The sequence below is a fragment of the Anas platyrhynchos genome, chromosome 5 (genome assembly GCF_047663525.1).
Source record: "Anas platyrhynchos isolate ZD024472 breed Pekin duck chromosome 5, IASCAAS_PekinDuck_T2T, whole genome shotgun sequence".
NCBI classification, from domain to species: Eukaryota; Metazoa; Chordata; class Aves; order Anseriformes; family Anatidae; genus Anas; species Anas platyrhynchos.
The window spans coordinates 35,312,451-35,338,778 of NC_092591.1; the positions used below are offsets into that span (position 1 = coordinate 35,312,451).

Consider the following 26,328-nt stretch of genomic DNA (forward strand, 5'->3'; position numbering starts at 1 on the left):
ACATCCAGTAACTGCTCCTCCTCCTCCACCGATCAGAAGTTTACCTTCTTCCAGACTTTCCCTGTAGTCTCAGTGGTATGGGATTCCTTAAGGCCAGTCTTACCAAAAAAAAGACTGGGGCAAAGGCATTGACATGGCCAAAAGAAATTAATTTGTCATTAATTCCCGACCCATTCATCATGGGGCCCACCTCTTTTCCATTTCAGTCTTTCTTTTGCTGTTACTTACATAGCTGTAGAATCCTTCCTTGTTGCCTGTCACATTTCTTGCCAGATTTAACTCTGGATGAGCCTTGGCTTTCTTAACCCTACTGCTGCAAGACCAGACAGCAACTCTGTGCTCCTCCTAGGTCATCTGCCCCTGCTTTCACTTCTCGTACACTACCTTTCTATGTTTCAGTTCAATTAGGAGCTCCTTGCTCATCCCCACAGGCCTCCTGTACTTGATTTTCTGCTTGTCAAGATGGACCTTGAGGTCTTCCATGCTGATCTTCTACACAGAGACAAGGCGATCCTCCAGAGAAATACCTTCAACAGTGGTCAGTCAGCTATGACAAGTCTAACTTTGTAGTGAATATTTCTCCAAAATAAAACAAAAAATTCTTTTAAGGTAAAGAACTTTTTCCTATAGCATTGGTATGAAATCAGCACCGAAATAACAATACAGTTCACTAAGTGCTTTCTGTCTGAAAAACCTATGCATTTTCCTAGGTAACACTAAGCTTCACTGTGCAAGGTAGTGTTTAAATATAATCTCATACAGCTTTTTCATGCCTTAATTATAACTTACGGTTGCTTTTGCAACAAGTTTTGACCAACTCTTTTAACTTGAAAATTAGCATTTAGGAGGAAGTACTTCTATAGAAACCAGTTTTAAGAAGATATTCCACTGGGAGATAAAGAAGCTACCTAACTGTATTGACAGAAATCTTACTTCTTAAATAGCTACAGTTTGGGCCTCTAATAGCATTAAATGAAGGCTTTAAAATAATATAGTAAAATCAAGGTAAGTCAAGATCCATGCAATTTTTATTTTAATAATTAGACAAATACAGGAAATTTTGCAATAATCTATCAAAAATGTATCTTATCAAGAACCGGAAAGGTGTTTAAAAAACATTCACATTCAATTCAGATTATGTACAAACCAGTGTTTGTAAAAATGAAAACTGCAAATGCTTTGAGTGTAAAAGAATTCCATTCTAGTTCATGTTTCAGAGCTCCCAATGACTACGTTACCACTGAGATGCAATCACAGTGCAGACATGTTCCACAGTCTTTTATACTCATTTCCAATAGCATCACTGCCAAAAGTAATACTTTTTTTTTTTTAATAAAGCATTTTGAGAAGTTTCTTCATACAGTACCGTCCACCTAAAATATACTCCAGCAAATTTAATTCTTCACTGCAGTAATGGCAGAACAGCTGTCATCTAAAGGTCCAGAGTGCATACAATATATGTAAGTACAGGTACGTATCTATATAACCAAGAAGCACCAGTCTCCTATGCCTGAAAAAGCCAGAGTCTGCTTTGTACCTTGAGGAGATCAGCCATTTTTAGTGGAGCACAGCCCTTGAATATTTGGTTCAAAGTAAAAACTATCTGCCTAGTCAGAACTATTCTGAATGTGATGCAATATACAAGTGCACACCTTCAAGACTCACCTCACATCGATCACACTTGAATTTGAGTGCCATCTTAATAGCCATACATAGACATGGCAGTGTCATGCACCTTTGCTACCAGGAACAGTTTCTGGGGATCTCTTGTTTCTCTTTTGCTGTATTAAATCCTCAACACTAAAAAAGGAGAAATGAAAAGTGGTTGTTTTTTTTTAGTCAAATCTGTAACTCAGTACTACGTTTTTTTATTTGCAGAAACGTAGCTAAAGGAGACTAATCATTAATTTAAGCTGAAAGGGGAGAGAAAGGTATCAAGATACCCAGTGACTACTGAAAGAAGTCACACAACAGTTATCAGTTAGTCTACCTGGGGCACAAAAGAGATGAATCTAGCTACTGGGGCTACACAGTAGTTCACTGAGAGCTACAGCTTAATGTGCTGTCATCAATGTATTAATTTAATAATAGCAAACTACTCTCTCAAAAAATGCAGACTACATATATCAGAACTCTTTCATTTAAACCAAGCTAACCAAGTTGAAATGGTTCACAACCTCAAATTAGATTGGTGTTTTAAGACAAAGGAGAGAGAAGTTACACAACCTTCACACTTATGTGGAAACAATCCAAATGCAAAAAATCACTTTCCCTAACTGCACCTTATGGACCCAAGTACTTGAGATGATCTTTAGTTGCAAGGTCTCATTTGGAATACAAGGTACCAGGACTCACTGTAAGAGGACGAAAATGTCAACCGTTTTTTGATGTTGCTGGTTTTAAAGGCGTACATAAGACTTGCTAATAAGCAGTGTAACATACATTGGCCTTGGCTTGAAAAGCAGATTTCCCTTTTTAATTTGAAATTCAAATACATAAACTTGAACAACAGTTTCTGTAAAAACACATTTTCTAATCTCCAGCACTGTAATGTCACACTAGCTCAGAAATTAAAACTTCAGGATAGGAGAAACAGTTCTAGGGAGAGGAAGACTAATTTATCATTTGAAGAGTCCAAGCTCTTCCTTGGGTTGTGCATCTGACTCCCATTCAAGTATGTGGGAAGACCTTTGCATACTTCTATGGATTCTAAATCAACTCTTACTGGAGTCAATACTCCAATGGTACATATTTAAGCCATAAAAACAAACAATGAAGACAACTTCTGCATTTCAACAACTCTTAACTGAGACTTGTCTCAGATATGCAAACAGGTGCTAGTGGCGTTGACTCTTAGCAAACCTATTCTACACAATAAAATTAGTTAGGATCCCCAATAAAACATACAAGGGAAATTTTCTTAGATAAAATGCTTGGGAAAAGAACAACTTACAATACTATAAAAAACCTCAGAGTCTCAGTAAGTGGAAAAAAAAGCCTGCTTTAAGTCAGGCTTCATTTCAGGAAAACATGGAATAGTGATTTAAGCTCGAAAACACAAGCAAGTTTGCTTTGAAAAGTCAGTGTAAGGAATTTTGATATGGTTACTTTATTAATGCTATCCATGATGAATAAGCACACAAATGAGATGAATAGAAGTACTTTAGAGGAGACGACAATATATTTTATGCAAACAAAAGTGCTAACATTACAGTTAGCAACTCATACTGAAAGAGACAGATGTTTTTGCCAAGGACAATCAAAGAAAGCAAACCTTTCTTGGTTTTAAAACAGATTTATACATCACAGTCTTTCTTCCCTTACATGGGCAATGGTTGGTGAGCATCTGTGGTGTCTCAGTCCTTTGAATCTATAGGCACAGAAAAAAGGGCAAAAAGAGTTTGTGTTGGGATTTTGACAGTTGTCCTACTCAGCAAGAACTCCAGTATCAAGATGCAAGTAAAACGGAATGCCCATCAAGAGTATCCACTCAGTGCACTTCCCTCAGAAAAGACTTGTACAGAGTTAACAGCCTACAGCAAAAACAATGTAATCTCATACAGATCTCATTTCCAAGCAATTACGCATAAATAAGTTCTTTCAAATGAAGAACAAAATAGAGTTTAGCAGTTTGAAGGTTAGAATCAATTCTTTATCTTGTTAGAAAGAAGTTCAAGATCTTGTTTCTTCTTTTTTGGTGATTTTGAGTTGTCTTTCATTTCTCCAGTCTTCTGTTCCTCACAGGAGAGGTAATTAAATTGAAGAGGGCCACAGATCTTTTTCCTTTGTAACATTAAGTAATATCTCACCTAACTTCAGTAGCTACACCAAAAAAAAAGTCCCTGCCTAACCTGGGTCTTAGATGGTTGAAAGACCAACACTTCAGGTCAGAACTGAAAAGCAAATTTTTGAAGAGAAAAATTTCAGTGAAACATTACAAGTGCTACTAATAGTACTTCGGCCTCTAGATCTGGCAGGCTAAAATCCATCTGGGACTGTTGTGAATGTCTACTTATTTCATGAAAACTTCAACAAAATGAATATATGGTAATAATGCAGTCTATGCTGTTAGTGGCTGTTCTCAAATGTAGGGTTTGAAGTGGTGTTATAACAAATCCATTTGCAAGAGCACAAACAGTAAGTCCTAAAACTGCCTTTAGTGTAGTTTACCAACCTTTTAGAATCTTGGGTCCAAATTGGGACTTCATGATCCCTTATGCCATGTAATTCAGTCCAAGTCTAAGTAGCTACATAAACTGGAGTAGATGCACAGAAGGTGCACTCCATGCTTGAGAATACCAAGTATTGAAAGTCAGAAGAGGCTCTAGTTCCAGTGTGGAAAAAAAAAGCTTTTAAACTGACTAAACCAAGCACACTCAGGCACAGAGGCTATGAAGTGGTGGAGCACTCTGTAAGAGTGACAGTACTTTCTCCCTTTGTTGAATTGCTACAAAGTCCTTTTTCCTTACACAAAGCAGAGTCGTATTCAGCTGTCACAAGAATGTTGAAGAAGTTTGAATTGGGTTCTCTCTCTTCAAATGGCTTACAGGGACAAGTTCCATTTGATTTGTCAGCTTCCTCCGTCACCATGAAGGAAATCCTGAGCACCCTTAATGCTTCGAAATAATCAACCTGTGCTAAGAGATCACATTGCTGGTGGAAGCGTTAGCAATTTCACACAGGTGGTCCTTACCAGAGATATGTATATCAGATTACCTCTGATATAACAGCACACAATTTAGACCAGCCATCAGGAAGAAACCACTTTCAAACAGGAAAAGTCATATGGTGCCCAGTGCAGCAGTTGTCTCAGAAAAAAAAATATGGAGGAAGCTGTAATGATTCAGGCTTGGAATCTTGAGTATTAAGCTTCAGTTTCACTTGAGAACTGAGGGAAATAATATTTCCTCCTCCCAGATTTGCTACAAATACAAATATCCGTAGAATGTGAGCATCAAGTGTGCTAGATATAAAACTGATGGAATGCTAGCTGGTCCATAAAAGGCTGCACCAAGTTATCTGTAGCAAAGTAAAAAACTAGCCCAAAAGTTATGGAGATTGGAAGAGCTGGTAAGGCCTTCTTAAAGATGGCAAGAAGCAGAAGTGTAAGGCACAAACCCTGAGGGAAAAAAAAAAAGATAGGGAGAAATTATGGAACTCTGACACACAAAAGATTATAATATAAAAGCACTAATCCCACAGAAATACAAGGAATTTTAATGCCTTCCTAAACTAAAAGGTGTGATGGATGCACAGCCAACTTGAATCACAGCTGAAACTCTCATCAGTTTTTAGTCAAGCCAGCAAATTAACAAATTCCAAATTAAAAAAATAAACAAACAAACAACAACAACAACAAAAACACAGCAGTTGTGATTATAACTCTGTCCCTGATGAACTTAAAAAATGATCACTATCATCTTGTCACATTATACTTACAATTAATATGGCTACAAAACACGCTAAAGTTGTATTCCAGTCCCCACTTGCTGTTGCTGAGGCTTTGCCAACCAGGACACTGTAGAAAATGAAGTCTCCTAAACCAAGTTTTACTCCTCCTGCAGAAGTGAATATATGGCAGAGCTAAGCATCACACAGTCTAATATTGTCAAGTATCAGTAACTGTCAGAGAATAAGACAGATTTACGTTAAGTACCAAAACTTACTAATAAAAATATTAATAATAATTTCAAAAATAATACCACTCCTGAATCAAGTAATAAAGAAAAACTCTTATGAAACAAGGTGGCTGAGGAACATTAAACCACTTAATTTATCCTGTAATAAGATTTCTGTATTCCTAGTCTACTGTAAATACAGATGCAGTATATACAAACTCAGAACTTTTAATTATATTTTGTAGGGTTCTCTTTCCCACTTCTGATTGTTGTGTCATAGTCCTTCAGCAAAACATGGAAATATAATTCTTTCAAGTTGGTCATCACAGGGGGAAAACAAATGAGTCACTTGCAGATTATGTTTTGTTTGTCAGTTAGAAATCTATATCCAGCAAAATGCTCCACCTCCTTACCAATTCTCCTACAGAAGTCTTAACTAAGGTAGTTCTAAAAAGCACTTGCGTAAAATTACAGAGTAAATTAGAGCCAAAAAGGACACATTTAGTCTAAGATATGAGTCTAACTAAAACTCATGAGCTAATGTGTTATTTCTTAAATAGTAATTGCCACCATAGCAACAACTGTGAAAGCACAATATTCAATTATTTCTGTAAACAAAAGAATGATGATTTCCTGAACACCACTTCAGTTTCTGAGCATTTAGTCCAAGATACTAAGCTAGAGAGGGCAAACATTAGGTCACCAGATGTTTTCATTTAGCCTATCATTTGCTTTGTCACCTGATTACAGTCCAGCCCCAAACTCACACTTTAGAGTTCTGCAAGGAACTCAGCATCAAAGCAGAGGGTTATGCCTGGTTGATCATTTAATAAACAAACAAATGCAACCCTACTCTTTTTCAGCAGGCCTCCAATATCCATTTTGTGACAGTGCATTCACTAAAAGCTGTTAAGAATTACAATACAGTTTAATTGCTGAAACAAATTTGGAATTTTTGAGGTAAATTCAAAAATTGAAGTTTTCTTAAAGTAGATGCCTATATTTTTAAACAAAGAAACACCTAGGAATCAGAGGAAGCAAGTGCACCTGCTAAATAAATATGGCAGCATCACATAAGGAGAACAGTTCATTAGACAGGCAGATCGTAATTTATTTAGAGCTCTTAAAATCCAATGCCAGCTTAAACTCGAATTGGAAATCTTAAGTCTGTTAAAACCAGTATCTGAGTATTGATGTCATGTGTGCTCCAAAGATACTGAACTTCATCAAGGTGCTAGAGAAAAATACTCAGGCCTGTAGCATTCTAAATTCATTTCAGTCCCCAAACAGGTCTTTAAACGCTGCTTTGTCCAGAGCGGATTATAGTCATTTACTCTTGAAGCAAAAAAACATTAATGACTGCATTTACACAGCCCCAGATCCAAAAGGGCTGATACATGGCAGAACATTGCATGAAAAGAGACAGAAGCTAATACAACTGACTGCATAATGGTCTGAAAACAGTTTGGCAGTTAAAGTTTTGAATCTACATATCAAATGGGAGATCAATTTGGCCAGTATTACTCTTGCAACAAAACCAAAACCTATTTCTGCAAAGCATGTCAGTATTGATCAAGAGCAAGAGTACTCTTCAGCTGCTCTTAGCTCACAGCATAGCATATCTGTGCAGTCAGAATGACCAAGATTAACTAGCTTCAGACTGATTGAGTCTTTCAGAGATTACTCCATACTCACGTTCTTCAGGGTCTTCACTGGTTTGCGAGTTACTGGGTAAAGCCTGAACAGCAGCTCGTGATTCAGGTGTTGATTCAATGGGCCCTATTCTATTGTCTCTTTGTTGCTGCCATTCTTGACTAAAGCCACCATCATCTGGTTCAGCATCTCCATTCTGAGTCTGGTTTGCTGGAATAATAAAGGCATTTAAAATGTTTAAAATCTACTTTTAAAAAAAATACATCTTATAACAAATGACACTATGTCCACATATAACATCATTGAAGAGTGATAGAAAAGAGGTATTCTGTGCTATTTAGCAACATCTAATATTGGCGCACACCATTACAAGAGATTCTCACCATTTTAATACTTTTTTAAACACTTGGGAGTCAACATGCACTCTGCAGTCACTGCAACTACATGTTGCATGCAAGTCCTAGTACTCAAGAGTACCTTGATGAAACAGGATGGTGTGGTGACCTAATTTAAAGATTTAACTGCCATCTATTATTGGCTTGTCTAGTCAGAAAGTTACTGACAGTTTGATTTTACAGTAAAACATAGAACTTTATTGAACGTTACATATTATACATACACTCCCTCCAAGCATAGTAAATTCAGAAACTCTGCTCTTCCCAGATATATACATAAACAAACAAAACCATGTTTTTAAACACTAACTCCATAGCTAAGAGGGCTAGACGCATTTCCATGTGATATCAATGTAAGTGTGAGTTGATACTATATTACAGTAACCTAATTTGACAACCAATTGAGCTCAGTCAATAGTTGTCTACCAAGAATCATTTCACCACCAATATCCTGTATTCCAGAATGATGAATGCAGGAACACTAATTGCACAGTAAATGAGGAATTATTTTCAGTCTTCATGGATTTTTTTCAGTCATCTTTCCTAATAAGGTTTATACTCTTTCACTCTCCTACAGAAGCCAGTAATCTTAAAAAGCTAAAAAAAAAATGTCTCCATAAACATGTATTCCAATAAAATGATAATTATGAAAAAAAAAAAAAAAACTTGTCAAAGAAAAACTTACCTTGTTTATCATAGGTGGAGTTTTTAGAAGCTTTCCTTTGCGCTTCTGGATCTTCCTCAGCCATGTTCACTAGCCATACCATTGTTGCTGTTAAAAACAAACAGCATAGCTAATGTTATCTTCAGATGCATGCAATTCTGAGCTAGTGTTGGCATCAATCCATTATTTTTCTGTTCTTTCTGTACAGCTATCTTTCGCATGAGGCAATTTTACTCTCATTAAATCACAGTAATATCTGGAACACAGCCAGTACCAGCTACAACATGCACATACAGAATTTGATGAACACAAGTTTTATTTTTATTGGATGTTGGAAAAAATGGCAGCAGCTGCGTGTAGCTTTAGAGAAATTACTTCTACATATGAAGCCCACTCTGAAAGTCTGAATCAATGGTTTCTTTACTTTTTTCCATTAAGCAATTCTTTCATCTACAAGTGAAAAGGTCTATTAAGACCGGTGCAAAGGTAACTTCAAATGAGAGGCAGCATCTGCATCAAAGTTCTTTTTTCTGTGTCCCCCACCACCACCACCAAGAATTCTCCAGTCTTGAGATAATTAAATGTTGTCACACTTAAATGGTATATTTTAATTCAATTTGTGGTTTCTCAGCATTAGCCTTTCCTCCCTCAAAAAAGACAGTCAAGCAACTACGTACGAGTAGTATCAGTAAAACACAGCAAGAGTGAAATCTGGAACACAGCCAGTACCAGCTACAACGTGCATATACAGAATTTGATGAACACAAGTTTTATTCTTGTGCATAGTGGAATTATCTACTGATTGATACACAGGTCATAACAGCAACATGCATTCAGTAAGTTATTTTTTTGCAACTGAAAGAAGAAACAACATATGAAAAGAGGACAAGCCCTGCAAAAATAGCTCTGCAAATGAATCTCTTTGTGGCAATTTCTCCCTTTTCTTTCAGTAACACACAGGATATTTAAGGACATTTAAGCATAAAAAGCTGATAAGTATTTTCTGAAAAAGTATTCCTTTTGAAATGCTTGATTCACAGCCTAATGACATTTGCTTTGGTGTATTAACATTTTTTTTTCTGTTCCTATTTTGTAAGAACAAAACATGCTGGTTTTTATCTTGAAAATCTTAGCCAGAAGATGTTTCACATTTTTGAGTCAACAGCAAAAGGAAAACTGAGACCCAAACGAACAGACTGGGAATTCCAGCTGGCAAGCAACATGTTAAAACAGAGAAAAATGAGAAAATAACTTCAGCTGAGTGGGTGATTGTAAGTTTAAAGTATTTAATAGAATATACTCACAGGAGTAAATAAGTGCTGGAAAGAGAGTTTCATTTCTCTCTTGAGCTGTTTCAACTAGCATACGAAGAGGACCTTTAGGACATAAGACAGCAACCAAATCTGGAAGGAAAAGTAAACAGGTCTTACATCACTGTAGACATACTTTGAATAAGTTTTTTTTGTTGTTGTTGTTGTTTTTTTTTAATATATAACACTTGCAGAGACCAGTAATAAGGTAAAATGTTACCATGAACAGAGACTTCTGAGAGAGACACTAACCAGTCACAGGTCAGCATCCTATAGAAAGTTAAATTTTTCCCTCAATCTTACTTTTAGACCAAGTGTCTTAGCATAAATATGTCACTGCAGACCACTGTTACTCTTCAAAACCCTTCTTCATCTCTTTTCACCTCTTTCTCCCTTCCTAGCTGCATGGCAATATTTTACCAACACTTGAATGTCCTCCTAGTCTTAGGTCTTGCACACCTATAATACCTGGCCTCCAGGTAGACAAAGACTACCGTATAAAACTTAAGGTGATAAATTAATTTATTTGATCCTGTCCACGTCCTCTAGGTATGCTGACCTTTCCTTAAATAGTTGGTCTTTCTCCCAAGTAGTAAGAAGTTCAGTGGCAAACTGAAATCTAGAAGACACACTACAGACATTTAGTTTGATATTCCATTACATGCAAGTCCTCATGGGCTTGAATCACCTCAATAAGCCTCAGCATTTTCTTCCAAGACAGAACACACCTTTGCAGACCACGAAGCAATGAACTAATTGTCTTCAGGCCAAATGAAAAAACACCACCTTATCATGGAACTTTAGTACTCCGTCACCCTCCACGAAGTTTACAGATAAAATTAATTGAGGTAAAGATTAAGTATTTTAGTTTCTAAGAATATATAACTTGACAATATTGGTTTCAGTAATCATGAAGAACTCCCAAAAATATCACTGCTGTGATACTCATTCTTTGATTTTCAAAGGCTTTCTCTGCAAAAAGTTTACCAGCTTTGAGAAAGAATACAACAAACAGCCATTTGCGCAATTTCATCACTTCAATCAGATGCGTACTAATCAGAGGAGGAAATTTAAGGAGTCTTACAGCAACAGTATGAAACCAAGAGCTTACTAATATTTGTAGTTGTAGAACCGATTTCACGTGTTATTGTAATATACAAATAATAAAGTATGAAGTTCCTCACTTAAGATGTTATGCAACTGCAAATGTTGCTGTGTCACTACGTCAACTTGCAAGTTGAAAGAAAACTAATTCACAAAAAATAGTATTCAGTTTACACACTGGAAATAACCAAGTTTATTTTCTATTGCCAAAGATTTTTCTTAACCCAAGTTTAATGCTAAAACAAATTGTAAGACAATAGGTAAGGGGAGCTTACGCGTAACTTCTAAGGATTAGAAACAACTGCCAGTTTATTCACACTCAAAAGAAAAATGTGAGTGTGAGAGTGAAAAGGAAAAAAACTGGCATATGAAGCTTTGCAGAAAAAAAGCTGTGTTTGCATAGATGAGAGATGTTGAAAGCACATTTAGTATAACAAAAACCAAAACCAGCAGCTTTTTTCGAGCATCCAGTGCCCTCTAGAGCTCTATGAAAAAACTACATCTAGATAATTCTATTTCTGTCACTATTCTGAAAAAAAAAATAATATGCAATAATTCAGATTAATTTTATTTTTATTTTAAGAACAAGGAAACAGATCTCTAAATTATAACCTTCTATATGGAAAACGACTGAGCATTCTGAAAACAAATGAAAATTGCCTTGAATTGCTACTCATTATTAGACATGGATCACGGTGAGGGTGTTATGTCTTCAAATCTGAGTAATTTGTAGGCTGGGCAGATCTATACCTATACAGGACTGCACCCAAACAATGAAGTCCTAAGTTCTGAACATACACTGTATGTAGGTTTCCAGGGATTCTTGAGGAAAATGGGAAGTACAAAGTCTCTCCACATTCATAGAAGAGATCAAGCTGGTAACATAGGCCTCTTATCTCCTTTCTTGAATTACTTAAATTCTAACCTTTCTTCCTCCTCAAAGAATCCTGGAAGTCCAGAAAAGGCAAAGGAAGATGGCATCACACAGCCACATGAAGTCCTTAGCTGCAGGTCACTTATTTTAGTTTAGGTAATTATGCTATTTTTGAATCTGTAATCACCTTATCCACTACTTTGTATGACCTCCCCCCCACATACACTTCTTTTTTTAAGATCTAGTCAGACCAGTGGAAAACAAGTTATCAGGAAATAGAAGAAATTCCCAACATGGTTTCTGTTTCTACGACTTGCCCCAGACCTTACCATACACTGAAATGACAGCCAGGATAAGCCACGCAGTCCATTCAGGAAGATACTTAATGAACACCAACGCCATGAGAGCGCTTATCATAATGAGATATGCCTGCTGGAGCCGGAGTGGGCCCTTCCAATGAATGCAGATCATTCCCACAACACCGAAGTTCCAGATCATGAGTGCCACCGTAATGTAGTCCATGGCAACGTTATACGTCTTAAAAACCTCACTGAAGAAAAAAAAAAAAAAAAAGGGAGAAGACTATGGACTGCATTTGCTTAAAACAATGGAAACAAGTCATAGATGCAACCTTCAGATTTTTTTACATCTTACTGCTCAATGTAGTGACCCAAATGTAAAGTTTATCTCCGATTAGTATTTAATTAAAAAATACTGTTCACAAAGAAGACAGTTTTACCGATGTTTACTTCATACCAACTATTTCATCCTTGTGCAAATTTTTATTTGTATTCTATTACCTTGTCAATTTAATCAGAAACTGACAGGAGAGGACACTACTGCATAAACAGTCATTTTGACCATGCTCATGATTTGTAAGTCAGAATAAAAATTTATGAGGTTATAAAGAATCTTTAAATCCATACAAACTGATCTTTCCTTACTTTCCTGTATCCCATGGAATGGAAACACTTCGCTAATTCCCAAGTATAATATACGTCATTATTCTATTCTTTGCCACAAACAATGAAGCAAACCCCTTGCTTTTAAGATAAGCCATGCCACTCTGTCACACTGATATTATAAACCAGTTAAGACCTTCAGTAAGTAATAAACCAAAACAGAGAAATATGTTGTCACCAAGACACAGGTGATTTTCACTGACCCAAGGGAGAAGTGGCTGCAATGGCTATTTGCAAATTCTGCTACTACCACTTCATCAAGTCACCAAGAACCTTGCATAATTTGCATGATACTTTCCTCCTGGAAATTTTTCTTACCTAGCCATTAGCTAGCCTTTGAGATGTACAGTGTTAGCGTGATGGCCCTTATTGCCATCAACTATAATTTGTCTACAAACTCCCCCCTCACTGGTCCTCTGCAAAAGGAAACCAGAAGCACTGTGAGGCGGCAGAGACAGGTGAACGAAAGCAGAGGGCCAGGAAACCCCTCAGTCCCTCTGCTCACACATACTCACTGAGGAGTGCCAGCACCAACCCAAACCCAAAGGAAGTGAGTCTAGCAACTTGCCTCCACCCAGTCTACACTGCCTTTGAGCAGCACACATTGCCTGGTTACAGAAGTTACAGGAAAGTCGTTATTAACGTTAGAAGAAAACACTAACCAAAAAAGGCACCACAGGCCACTTCTGGCAAAAATTAGTGACGGAAAGAACCCCATTTTCTATCCCTGGAGACCAAGTTAAAAAAGATTCCTCAAAGAGAAGTGTATCTGATATCAAATGGTGCAAAAATACACATCCTACAATAATTTCACTGCATAACTCGAGTTACAAGCCCTGGTCAGGTTGCTTGTTTTAGAGAACTCTGAGTATTATGTACAACTTTTCTTTAAGTCTGGTTAATGACATGCTTCGGAATTTTAAAAGAACACTGAAACATGTAGTGGAGGTATATTCTGGTGACAGAGCAGATTCTTTTTAGTTGATTCTTTTCTACCACTCCCATACAGACAGCCTTTGCAAAGAAAGTCTAGCTTCAAAGCCATGATGTAAACAGCTGTTCTTCAGTCATATGGTTATGAAAAATTACATCAGAAGTTGTGCTAACAGTATACAGTGCCCTGGGAAAGATGTCTTATTTGCCATGGGCAGTACACTATCAGATGCACTACTAACCCATAAATCTCTCTATTAAGCTATATAAAACTAAGAATTCTACCTCACTAGCAATAGCTTACTCAGTATCATTCTTGTTAAGATTCAAGGGCTAGTTATAAAATAAACACGCAAGCAAATAACATCATACATGAAAAATAACATATTAATGCTTAGTTCTCTTACCCCAGGTAGATAAACGAAAAAAAGAAAAGCAGCAAAAGAGAAGAAATGATAAGCCAACCATGGATCACCTGGAAAAATAAATATCAACACAGACTTTATTTAAGGTTTGATATTTTGAAGTTAATGTCTACTTAAAAGTGCTTTCAATGCTACTTTCCCTTCTGATTAGAGTGAGAAAATGATACTCAGATCCCTCTCTCTTTGGTAGCTGCTAAGTTCATATTTAGCCTATACACAGCCTATATACTTACGGATTTTAAGTGCTTTGTGGTCCTTCAACAGAGATTATATAGAATGCAAACTACTTTTATTTTTAGGGCACTTTGAAAACAACGGCATTGTAATATAGCAGAAATATAAAGCATTAACACAGATGGAAAACATGGTTCATTTCTGTGCTAATAAAACCACTGCTGTCATTTCAAATAGTTTTCAGAACACAGTTACAGCATTAAATATTAAAACATAGAAGATCTTCAGTGTTTATCTGCTAGAATTATAAATTCATTGATATTAGGATTCCTATATCCTCTACCAATAATCTTTACACATAATCCCTTTAATTTGATATGACAAAATTGTACAGGTAACTAGATTTTACAGCATTCTGGTATAAAAACATACCCTTTAAACAATTTTTAAAATAAAATCGTAATGGTTTCTTTTAATTAACATAAAACTACAAGAAATTTCTGTTGTTTAATCATTCTAATTTTTAAATACAATAATTATTTTTGTAAAAAGAATTCCCCATGCTTTGCAAGGTCAAGAGGAAAGCTGTAAGTGTGAGAAACTTATAAATATAAATATAAACAGATTTGATGCTTTCAGCACCTGAGAACTGAGTGGCAGCCAAGGAAGCTAGCTGAAGCACATCAATTATCTGACTTTGTTAGAATGACATAGTCGATTTCTTCGTTAGAAAACCTAGTTGATTCAGAGTTACCACCACACTGTGATAAAAATGGTGTTCTATCCCTAAAAAAGCACTATTCCAAGCCATATACAGATACATGCAGAAATCACTGCCCAAATCATTCCACAGAAACTTTGTAAAGGGGAATTTTTGTTATGCCAAGCTTTGTCAAATTGGTCATTAAGACCAAAAGACAACAATGAATTTTCATGAACAGCTCCCAGGCAGGTGACATTGCAATTATTTATTCTAAGCCTGGACTTGCCCAGATTACATCACTGTATGATTGAAGTCTTTCACAAAAGAGCCTTTGAGCCTCTGTGTTTGCCGTAAGGATATCACCTAGCATGTATAGCCATGCACATATCAGTCTTGGGAGACTTCTATACTTGCAGGTAGGGCAGGGGAGAGCAGAGCCCTTGAAGAGCCCCTGAAGTCTTGAACAGCTTTCCAGGTGTAGGACCAGGCCTGTGCTTCGTAGTTCTTGACCACACGAAGATTTCAGTCCATAGTACATTTCACAGGAATAAGAAGCAATGCCACCCTAATTCTAGCTGATAAAACAGCCAGCAGTGTTAGCATGGGGTTACTGTCTCCCTATTATGTGAAGCCACAAATTTGAAACACTTAAAATACCCAATCCTGTAACTTCTGCTCGCTCATCCTTGATAACCCTTCATTTTGTTCCATCCTTGATAATCAGTACTAATAAATAAAACTAGCACAATTACTCAACTCACAATTACACTCACCTTATAGCACCTGTATTTGTAAAGCACAACCAGGAGTATGGTCATGACAATGATGACACTGATCATGATAGCAGCATTGAGAATTGAATTCAGGGCCCGTTGTCCAATCGTCTCTGTCTCTTCTGTGAAGGGAGTGTAGATGCTACAACAACAAAAAGTCAACTGAAATGCCTCTGCAGAGTCCACAAATGTTTGTGATATGCAAGGCCAACATGAAATGAAATTGCAATAATCTTTCAATTCAGAGTGACAGCTATTTTCTACTTAGCCAAAACCTGAAAGGCAGCACAGTATTGTATCAGACAAACTTTAATAAAAAAACATTATTCTTCCTTAGAAGAATAGAAGACCTGCATTTCCTATATTCTTAGATTACAACTAATTTCCACTTTGTAAAACAAACAACTAAGAAATCTAGGTTGTTTGATGAATTTGCTCACGTGCTATGACTCATTAGACTATTACTGCAGCTAGACCTTTATAAGCACACCATCTAGTGGATTTACAATGAAGTGTCCCCCAGTGATTCCAACAAAAACACTGCATGAGCTCAACTCTTTCTTACATCAATAAAACAAGGTGGGGAGGAAAAAAGCACTTCATTACATGACAGGACAAAAAGAAAATACTTACCATAAATAAAATCCCAAGAAAAAATATTTTTGATCAACAATTTTGTTTCATCAAAACACAAAGTTCCTTTTCACTACCATTTTATGACATTCTTACGTTACACAAATATTTCAAAGCCAAACACACTTTGAATCATTTTGTCTAAATGTTTTTATGGGGCTACATTTAGACTGATTTGCTTCAGGTTCTGACAGGCTCAGTGTTCTTTCTGTCTCCTTTCTCCTGAAACAGCTTTCACTGAAATTGTTATTTTTTGGCAATATTAGTATCAATATTTTGATTGAGTTTATTTTGCAAATACCAGAGAGCACAAAGTGTTAAAAAGAGGATCAGGATTTGAATCAAGTAGTTACAAGTAAGATGTCATCCAGACTGGTTGACAGATATAAAACAAATGTGAGTAGTACCATGATAGAGTTTGGTTTCTGGAAGGAATAAAATAAAGCTATCTCTAGGTTGGTGAAGAGGAAAAGGGAGATGAGGAAGTTCACTGTTTCAATTAAAATCCTGAAGAAATTGAGATTAAAGAAAATGATCTAAGTGGGTCCATTAAAAAGACAGGGGAAAAAATTGATACATACAGCTGTCCATCCTTGCGTGTGTAAAAGCTGACAGACTTGATGGTTGCAACAACGACCACCATGCAAAGTGTGACAGGTACAAACAACATAATCACATGTTTTGCCCCATATTTCAGTGTCAGCTCCTCATCTTCTTCTTCATCTTCCACCACCTGCTGAATGTTGTTCTGTGGCTGCCCATTGGTTTCAGACCCAGGATTGTCATTTCTTCTGCGCTCACTGTTATCATGACGCCGTCTTTCACTGTTATCATTCTGCAATATATAAAACACTTCCATCAGAAACTATCCATAATCATATTAATGTGTATTAAGATGGTCTTGAGGGGGGCAAGTGTAAGGTAATATTTACTGTCAAAAACATTTTTCACATTGAGGACATAAACAGGAATCATTAAGTGTTTCACATAGTTACCACAAGAATAAAAGCACAGGGTTATATTAGAAGCACTTATACTAAAACAGCAGCAGGCTGTTAGATGCAACCAACATTGCTATGCCATCTTTTCTACAAACAGAAGAAAAAGCTAAGTAAAAAAAGACAACTTACTCTCTTTGTCCAAACTACAGTTGATACAAGGGTGCATGACAGTAGATTACTCATAGCTTAACAACAATTAACTGTCTACTTCCAGAAGTAATGCCAGAGACATTTATTAGACTAATTCCATGAAAATCCAAAGAAAATTTCTATTTTCCTTACCATGTTACTCCCGCTACAGTACACTAACTAGAATATATAATAAAATTGAGTTTCACAAAGCATTGTTTACACATTTTTAGCAAGAATGACACAGAAACAGTGATCAAACTCAGATAATTCTTGCTCATTACACTGAGATTTGATCGCAAAGTTTTACTGTGATGAGTTAAGTGTGCAGATTCCTTTTCTCCTCTCCCAAGGATGCTAGAGCCACGTCCTTTTGCTGACATTGAAGAAATTCCACCACCCCTGTCAAAAAATGTAAGAGCCTCCTGGCCTTCCTGATACTGCTGAGTGAAACATCAAGGCTATAATACAAACACAAGGACAGAGGTAGATTTTCCATATCTCCCTCAAAAGAATTATGACTAACCACAAGCAAAAATGATCTACGAACTCAGCTTTTACAAAATTCTGAGCTGAAATACTGTCTGTGAGTGAATGATCAAGCCTACATTCTGTAACGGGGGCATTTAACATTTTATGTTGTGTGCACATACAGAGAACACAGCAGCAGAGTAAGCTACGTTTCACCTATTCTAGACCACATAGCAACAGAATTCTTTTACGTTTCTCAGTCACTCTAAACAAGCCATAAAATGCAAAAGCTTATACAGATTAGTCTTTTTTTCCCCACTCTATTATCATGTTTAAGTCGATGCTGTACTGTTCCCTTCACTCCACCCAAGAGGGTCAACATAAATGAGACGTAATATAAAGACTTCTGATTCCTTGCAAAATAAACCTTACAACTTCAGAATTACTTCATTTACAAACAGTTCAGTTTGAGTAAGTGCACTCAAGCAGCTTACTACTGAAAAGTACAATAAACTGAGGGGAGATATCTTTTGTAATGCCTTCAAATATCATTTAGTAAAATTGCGTTAGACATTGGAAAAGACATTAAAAATAACCAAATGTATTTCTACTTGAGAACTGTTACACAGGTAATTTTTCCTCCTTAAACATGCTATGTTAAAGTCCCATTACCTGTTCTTAACAGCATTTCCAAACATAACTGCTAGCCTGTGTCCAATTAACTCAATTGAAGTTTTTTTGATAAATTCATAGTCATTTTGGAGATTCTTTTTATAGAATTGTCTCAGCCCCACCCTCAGAAAAGATAAGACGTTAAACACACAGTCAGGAACTCATAGTTTCAAAAGCACTTAAGTGATTAAGGAGTACAAGTCCCTGGACTTCGAACTGCAAACACTGACACTGCTAAAATCCTGGTTGATGCTTTACAGCTTCCCTAACTCATGAAAAAGCTACTTTCACAGAACTTTACACACTAGCAATACATACCAAACGCTTTACCTGTTTACTTCTTTCTTTGTTGTATCCTCAGGATCAGGCTCAGTAGGGTTTCAAGAACTGCCCTCTAAGAAAATTTGTTGGTTTTTTTTTGTTTTTTTTTGTTTTTTTTTTTTTACTTTTCAAAGAGGAAACTGAGTATAAGGGGAAGGAAAAAAAAATCTAAAATTGTCTTAAGCAAATAAGAATAGCAAGCAACCAGATTTTTAGTATTCAATTTTAGCCTTAAATGGAATTTAATATGACAAATTTAATGCATGACCTAAGAAAGATTTCAGATTCGAGATTATTTCTTACTAAATCTAAGATTCATTATAAACTACTTGGTATATTTCGTATAAAATCTTCACATACAATTACTGAAAGCCAGATAGAAACAGGAATATTGGAGAATGCAGTGTTCTGAAACTTTAATCATTCTGTAAAGGCTGTGTGCATCTTTGTGAACTTCTTTCTGTACAGATTATAGCTCAAATTTAACATTTTTTCACTTTCTTAGTGAAAGAGCTCCATTTCTCTCAGCTTACAAGACAACAATAAGCTTATCTATCTAAATAAACTGCCTAAGATGACCATAAGTAATATTACACAAGATGAGAGTCTTAGAACAGTTCACAAGTAAAGCAGACCTAGTACGTAGGTTTCTGCACACTTGTGGAATGTTTTGCTCTTTCTCTGCTGTAAAAGCAGTTCTGCATGAGGGAGCACTTACCCCTCTCACCCACAGAAATACAAAAACTAAAATCTAAATCTACAATTTTGCAGTGAAAATATAAAAACAGGAAAGGAAAAGCCTGATTAGCTAAGCACATCACTACAGACAAACTGCAAAATTTAACACAAAGAAAACCTGAAGAAATTAGACCAATGCGTGCCACTCTGTTTCCTGCACCAGTTAGGAACAAAGACACAATCACAAAATGTCTTTACACAATTAAAGCACAGTGCAAGAAAATCAGAACAGCATCAAGAAATACTGTAAGATGTTATAAGAATTAATCTCTCGCTCAAAAATAGAAAAAGGTTGTACCATCAGTCTAGTGAACTGAAGTGTAGCTAAATGTGACATGCATGTGCCCCTCTGCTTAAAAGAACAAAGTACACTCATATCCTACCTGATCAGTATTAAAGAGAGCAGAGGCCATGGACTCTTGCTGAAGTGGAAGCAAAGGAACAGACTCTTCACTTTCCTCAGACATAGTTAAAAGTGAAAATTCTGAAGCTAAAAAGTCAGTAACACCTGTTGTAACACCGTAAGCAAACGTAAGTTATGAACTACGCGCTTTCAGGTGAATAAGCAACATCAAAAGCAACTGATAGGTTTCTTTCCTATCAGGAAAATAGTTAATAGCAAACCCAGAGCAAAGCCCCTGAATCAACAGATAAAAAACCCAGCGTATTTGATAAAATATTTTTACCTAATGAATGCAAATTGATGTATTATTTAGCAGACCCTGACAGTGGGCATAGGCTTCTTCATCAGTTCTCACATACACCATTTATGTTTAAAGGCTGTTATACAGTGACAGGGCACTGAAGACTGGGCTGAACTCTTGGTATGTAACCAGAAGAGACTGCAAACCATACCAGTGATTAGTGATTTCTCATGCTGAGTGCTAGCTGACAGAAGCTAGGTATTACCTAAGCAGGAAAGAACCTTCATACCTCTGTACAAAAACAGCGGACATATGTAGGGCAGAAGAATCATTACACCTAAGTATTGAAGCTAGACCTAGAATTACACTTGAAAGAAAAAGCAATAGTACAATCTGTCAGTGAGAAGTAAATAAAACAGTCTGCCCCCCATTGCTGGGAAGTAGCTCCGGTAAGCTTTCTTCAAGGACAGTGAGCCTGGAGCTAATCATAGAGCTCTGCCTTTTTAATCCGGCAGAAACGTTCAATAAAGGTTAAGCTCCCACCTGTCCAAGATGAAAAGAAACTTTTTTCATTCCCTCTGATGTAGAAGCATAAAGCATGGAAACTCTCCTGCTGCAGTTTTTTATTTTTAGCAACAGTTTCTATAATCAGTAAGGTCTTAAATCAGTCTTACTTCTAAACTCCAAAGATAATTTTCAAATGTTCTGTATTTTTGCTTTTTACAGGATGTTGACCTGAGATAAATACAAGAATTTTTCAAAATTCCATTTAACCTGTTGGATTGCATAGTGAAATTAGAACAGGGATCAAAATATTGTCTTGAATCTGTCATAAACACACCTACTAGTGGCTCAATCTCCCAGGAGCATTTCTATGTCATAAGGAAACCTGACACTCAACAGTTATTGCAGAACAAGGAACTGGGCATGACAAATCCAAGAGCCTGGGCACCACACCCAAGTAGACCAACTAAACTTGGTTTTATCAAAACACAAGCGCTACAATAAGCATAGTATTAGCAATTATTACACAATTAGCACTTTCTAAGGAATGATATAGAGCTTTAGGGTTTGTTTTTTTCCCCCACACACCCCGAACCTCAAGAACTCTGAGAACACCCTGACAATTACTCAAAATTAGGACAAGACAGTTCTGCTCCTTCTGCACAGGAGTAGCATTCCGGTAACAACAATGACAAAACCCAAGCTCTACCTAGACTAAAATTAACTCCAAGACTGAACCCCCTGAATCAAGCAGACCATGGCCGGAGTTCAATAAATCACCTGGAAATCAAAGTCTGTTACGGGAATATCCCACCTCATTTTTAAATTTTTTTCTAGAGGGCCTAGTCACTCCAGCATCCTTTTAAACTGGGAGAAGTCTACCCAAGTTTAGGATGTTAAATAATTTACAGAGTATTTCTTTCAGCACTGCTTATCACAACAGTCAGATGGAGAAAATTACTCCCAAACAGATCTCTATAGTTCTGAACTGTATTTTCATCCACACTGATTATTCATCCCAATTTAACTGCTATCAGGTAATAAAATTGTTTATTACATACGGTGTTGCTGAGGTGGTTATCAGGGAAGTTTTCTGTCAGCTGCCCATGCTGAAACTGGGGTAAATGTGCAGACAGTTCTGTCATTGAGGCTGTCCTCTGGAAATCACTTGTTTCTATACAAAATGGATCCTTCCTCTTGAGATGCTGGAAGGAAAAAGATGTGTGAATAGTCTTTTTTCTTTTATGAGCAAATTTGCCATCCCCTCCCTACCTCAATTCTTAGAGTTCCCACAGACCAAAGATAACCATCTTCTCTCTTCACAATGTTACCAAACTGTATCACGTGTTTACTGAGAGGTCATAACAGGGATTTTCCAGCACAAAAATAAGAGTGTCTGGGTGTTATCAAAATAGTTCATCAACCACGGAAGTCAGTCAGCAACAAACCAAAGATTCAAACAGTTCTCCACTCCATCTTGTGAAGTACTGCATACTTTCTCAGAGCACACCTTGTGTGCTTTATCTCAGAGTCCAATTGCTCCAAGTCGTTCATTTCTGGATGAACAAGTGCAATCTTCAAGCAAGGATGATCACGATGATCAAGTTACACTTGATCATTTAAAATCTGGGCATGACACCTGCTTACCACTGTAATACCCAAAGAGGGACCTAGAGCTACACAAAACAGTATTTCATCTGAGCCTGAAGAACTAGTATGCGTTCTCCTAGCAGTAGGTTTTATGTATGAGCTAAATGTACCTAAAATTCCTTATGCTTTAATAGTTTCAAGTGTCCTTACACAAAAAAGTTGCGTACTAATATTTTCCTAAGCAAATGTGAATAAACCAGAACTAAGCAGCTGCTCTGTAACAAAGGAGAATAAATAATTATAGCAGAAAAAGGAAGAAGAGTGATGTAAGCGCAAGTTTCAAAAAAAAAAAAAAAAAGTAGTTTAAAGAAACAATGAGTAGGCCTGCATAAATCACTGGCTTGGTTGCACAAAACACAGCGAACTGAAATAACAGCCACTGCTGCTAAGAGGGAAGTGCCAGTCCCCACTTCCACGCCAAGATGCTCCTTCTCCTACCTTGTGCCAACTCCAGCACTCATCAGTCCTCTTTGCAGTATGTTTAACTCAATAAAATGGAAGAAAGCAAACCCAGGAAAAGAACACAATCTTCTTGTGCTGCTATAGTGCGTTCAACCAGTTAATGGAAGGATCTAAAAAATCGTATTAATGGAGGACATGCAGACACTGCACAAGGCAAGGCCTCTCACTTTTGGCAGCAGAAAGCCACGAGACAGCATCTTACTTCAAATGGGAGTTAAGCTCAGTTTCATACATACAAATTCACAGAAGCTGCTTCTTCACTGACAAGTAAGTAAATCTCTTACAAGATTAGCTTGCAGTGCTTACTGACTTCTGCAGGGATGCAGCTTACGCTCAAGGGCCATTAGGAGGCAACACCAATTTAACAGGTCTAGTGGGAGCATCCTACCCGTCTGGAAAGGCAACATAGCATTCGCTAGGAGAATGGCTCTCTTCTGTGCTTCTAATTAAAAACAGAGTGTCTAGTTTAAAATCTAATGAAATGTAAGGCTAGAAGAAAATAAAAAGGTATTACATTGCTCTTATTTTAAAGTTTTTGCTCTGATTCTTTAGTTGGACTACAGAACATACACAGTGCTGCTTTAAGGCTGCCATCAGTGAAAACCCTCAGTGACAGGGCAGCTACAGAGAAAAAAAGTTCAAGTATTTTTTTATCCAAATGTGGATTAGCAAAACGAGACCTCCACATAGCATCATATCAAAATCCTAAATAAACTGGGGGGAAAAAAATCGAAAAAGAAAACAACAAGAAGAAATGCCACCACAGGATCCTGCTTAAAGGCCGGTAAAGAAAACCACCACAAAGCCATCCAACGAAACCAGGCACTGAGGGGCTGAGAGAAAGTGAAGGGCGCCTGAGGTAACTGACAGGAGAGGGGCACCACAGCTTCAGTAGCCGTGTCTTAGAGGTGACAAAAATTATAGCGTGCTAAAATGATCCCTTTTTAAAACTCAAGAACTCAGAAATTGTATTCAGGACATCTTCAAAGACCTTTTTTTTTTTTTTTTTAAAGGAATGAACGCCCCCAAGTTTGAAATTTACCTACGAACGAACAAGCCCTACAAGCAAGCCGCGCGTGGGCAGGAGCAGATCGAGTTTTTAACCACCTTTACCTCAGAAGCGACTCTCAAAAACATCTAATTTTCCAACGAAGCCGTGATTTAAAACCAGCCTGCCTGAAGAAGTTCCCTCTCGCTTCCCCTCCCCTTCCCAGCGCTGCGGCTTCCCCGTGCTCGTCGCCCCCGGCCGCCTCCGTCCCCTCACGCCGGGGCCGGGGCAGAGGCAGGGGCAGCACCGCCGCCAACCGCCCGGGGGCCGCCGCCCCCCTCCTCGCCTCCCGGCACGCAACAGGCGGCCGTGAGGGGCCTCCCGGGCCGGCCCCAGCTCCACGGCCCCGCCGTGCGCGACCCCCCGGCAGCCGCCCCGCTCCCCTCGCGTCCCTGCTCCGGCCCCGGCCCCGGCCCCGCCGCACCTGGAGGGCGCCGCTCTCCCGCGGGCCCCGCCACCGGCTCCTCGCCGCCCCGCAGCCCGGCCCCGCTCGCTTCCGGCCCAGGCGCCGCCTTTCGCCGCCACCTCACGTCCGCCGCCCCGGGGCCGCAGCGCCGCGGCCCGCCCGCAGCGGGGGAGCCGCCGCCTGAGGGGCGGCCTCGCGCCGCGACCGGGCGCTGAGGGGAGCGCGGGCCGAGCCCGCCGCGGGGGCTCCTTTACCTCCGTGAGGAGGCGACAGCTCAGCAAACAGGGGGTTCAAGGGTGCACCCCCCCCCCCCCAGCACCCCGTCAAGGCATGAACTAGTGATTCTAGTTCAATGTGCTCCCACAATAAAAAGATTATGAAAAAAAATTGTATTTCGTACCTCAAAATACAAACGCTGGTTTGTTTCAGCTACATGGAACCTTTTCGCAAAGGTGCCAGTAATACTATGACTCACAGAAGAAATAGACACTTCAACCTTGAAACTTACCTTGCTGTCCCTGGTACTTGACAAGAAATCGATGCTTCCTTTTTAGCTGCACATAACCTCACTGAGCAACTAACACATATAGGAAACGCTATGATCGTTGCAATCACTCCAACTGTGAAAGCATAACGTCCATCGAGAGACCCAGGTGAATTGTGCATGTTTAAAACAGCTCTATTTCTTATTATTCAACCACATTCTGGGACGATCTATGGGAAAGTGAGGTGGCATGTTGGAATTGTGCAATAGAACTTCTGACTTCAAGAAAAATACCATGGGCATTCAACTGCACCACACAAGTCTCTGTTTGTTATTAATATCATTTAGACCTAAGATAAAATGCTTATTACCAATACCTTACATTGGTTATGCTACAGGACTATGTACTAATTTGTAAGTTTGCAGGTATGACATCCTATGCTCCTGCATAGGAAAACGTATAGAATATTGGAAAGTGTGACCCTAGTATAAGGCAAGAGCTTCTAGTTTTAAGTGTATCCACCTACAAGCAAGCTATCCTCCTGCAAGCAGCTATCTAGCAACTCCGTTAATAAAAGCATAAAAAAAAAAAAAGTCCAAGTGTTCTCTCTCTTAGTAATAGGAAAGCTCTAGAGTAGTGAGAAATACAAATTAAATGAGAAACTAAACTTACAGTTTAGGGCCTTCCCCCTGCCCACATTTAGAGCCACAATGGTGTAGCTAGATGCTTTTTAGTGCAGAGGCTCCTGTTCAGATAGAAGACAGGAAGCCCTAAATTAGAAATGTAAAAAGACTACATGAACATGTTAAGTATTCTGAGAACAAAAAAAGTCCCAAAATAACAACAGTAATGTAAAAATACATCATTCTTGGTAATTAATGTTTCTTGTTCAAGGCTTCTTCACTTCATTTCAGTGTACGCCAAGGGAAACAGTACTTCAGTGACATACCATTGCTTAGAGTATGTAGTATGCAGAAGGGCAGTTGCACAACGTGATTATGAGACAAGTTCAGTTATGGTATAACTCCCAAGCCCAGCTCCACAACAATGAAGTCCAGATCAATGACTAGCACATCTAGTTCTGTTGTGGAAACTGGTATTTTCCCCCTCTGTACATTAAGTTTTGAGATACTTAGTTTCTATCATAAAATGAATCATTGTGGCATATTGCACTGAACACACAATTTGCTAATGGTTTGTTTTCACTATACCAGTATTATTTCTGTGCATTAACATACTAGCAATATTAAATTGCACATTCAGGCAGTAAAGTGTTGTAATTTAGAATTGGCAAGTCTGTTTTTTTTTTTTGTTTTTGTTTTTTTTTTTTTCAACTTAATCTTGAAATAATTCTGTTCCTGTGTGTTGAAAGAAAAAACACTTAAAGGGAAGTTAGTTCAAGAACCTCTCAGCAGTATGCAGATTTGTATTCTACCCTGCAACCTCACACACAGACACTATATTGTTATCAATGCGGAGCAGTAACACTAATTTGAGTAATAGCTGACACCAAAATGTGATTTTTTTAAAGCAACAGCTTGCATTAGAAAAGAGGAAAACCTTGTTGAAGTACTTG

At 37.9% G+C, this 26,328-nt stretch overlaps 1 protein-coding gene across 5 annotated transcripts; it reads right to left on the minus strand.

Moving 5' to 3' along the window:
* Positions 1-1,010: 1,010 nt before the first annotated feature.
* On the minus strand, positions 1,011-24,445 carry PSEN1 (presenilin 1). Of its 5 annotated transcripts, XM_072038811.1 has the most exons (12): positions 23,927-24,040; positions 21,763-21,906; positions 19,937-19,975; positions 16,803-17,056; positions 15,589-15,730; positions 13,921-13,988; positions 11,948-12,168; positions 9,635-9,733; positions 8,352-8,438; positions 7,314-7,481; positions 5,440-5,558; positions 1,011-5,119 (listed from the first exon to the last, which is right to left on the minus strand). In XM_072038811.1, exons 1-12 carry the CDS (start codon positions 23,948-23,950, stop codon positions 4,964-4,966), a joined length of 1,521 nt encoding a protein of 506 aa, XP_071894912.1. In that variant the 5' UTR covers positions 23,951-24,040; the 3' UTR covers positions 1,011-4,963. The 5 variants fall into 5 exon arrangements, with proteins under 5 accessions (XP_071894912.1, XP_038035068.1, XP_071894911.1 ...); XM_038179140.2 differs by lacking the exons at positions 19,937-19,975; positions 23,927-24,040 and adding an exon at positions 24,286-24,445; XM_072038810.1 differs by lacking the exon at positions 19,937-19,975 and having other exon boundaries at positions 23,927-23,949.
* Positions 24,446-26,328: the final 1,883 nt, after the last annotated feature.

What these genes read in the sequence shown, in the direction of transcription:
- PSEN1 (XM_072038811.1), bottom strand. Translation starts at nt 23,950, where the DNA reads ATGTTTTTGAGAGTCGCTTCTGAG. An exon ending in ATAACCACCTCAGCAACACC is followed by an intron (nt 19,976 to 21,762) that starts GTATGTAATAAA and finishes CTTCCACTTCAG; the next exon opens with CAAGAGTCCATGGCCTCTGC. An exon ending in CAGTGAAGACCCTGAAGAAC is followed by an intron (nt 5,559 to 7,313) that starts GTGAGTATGGAG and finishes TCACTTCTGCAG; the next exon opens with GAGGAGTAAAACTTGGTTTA.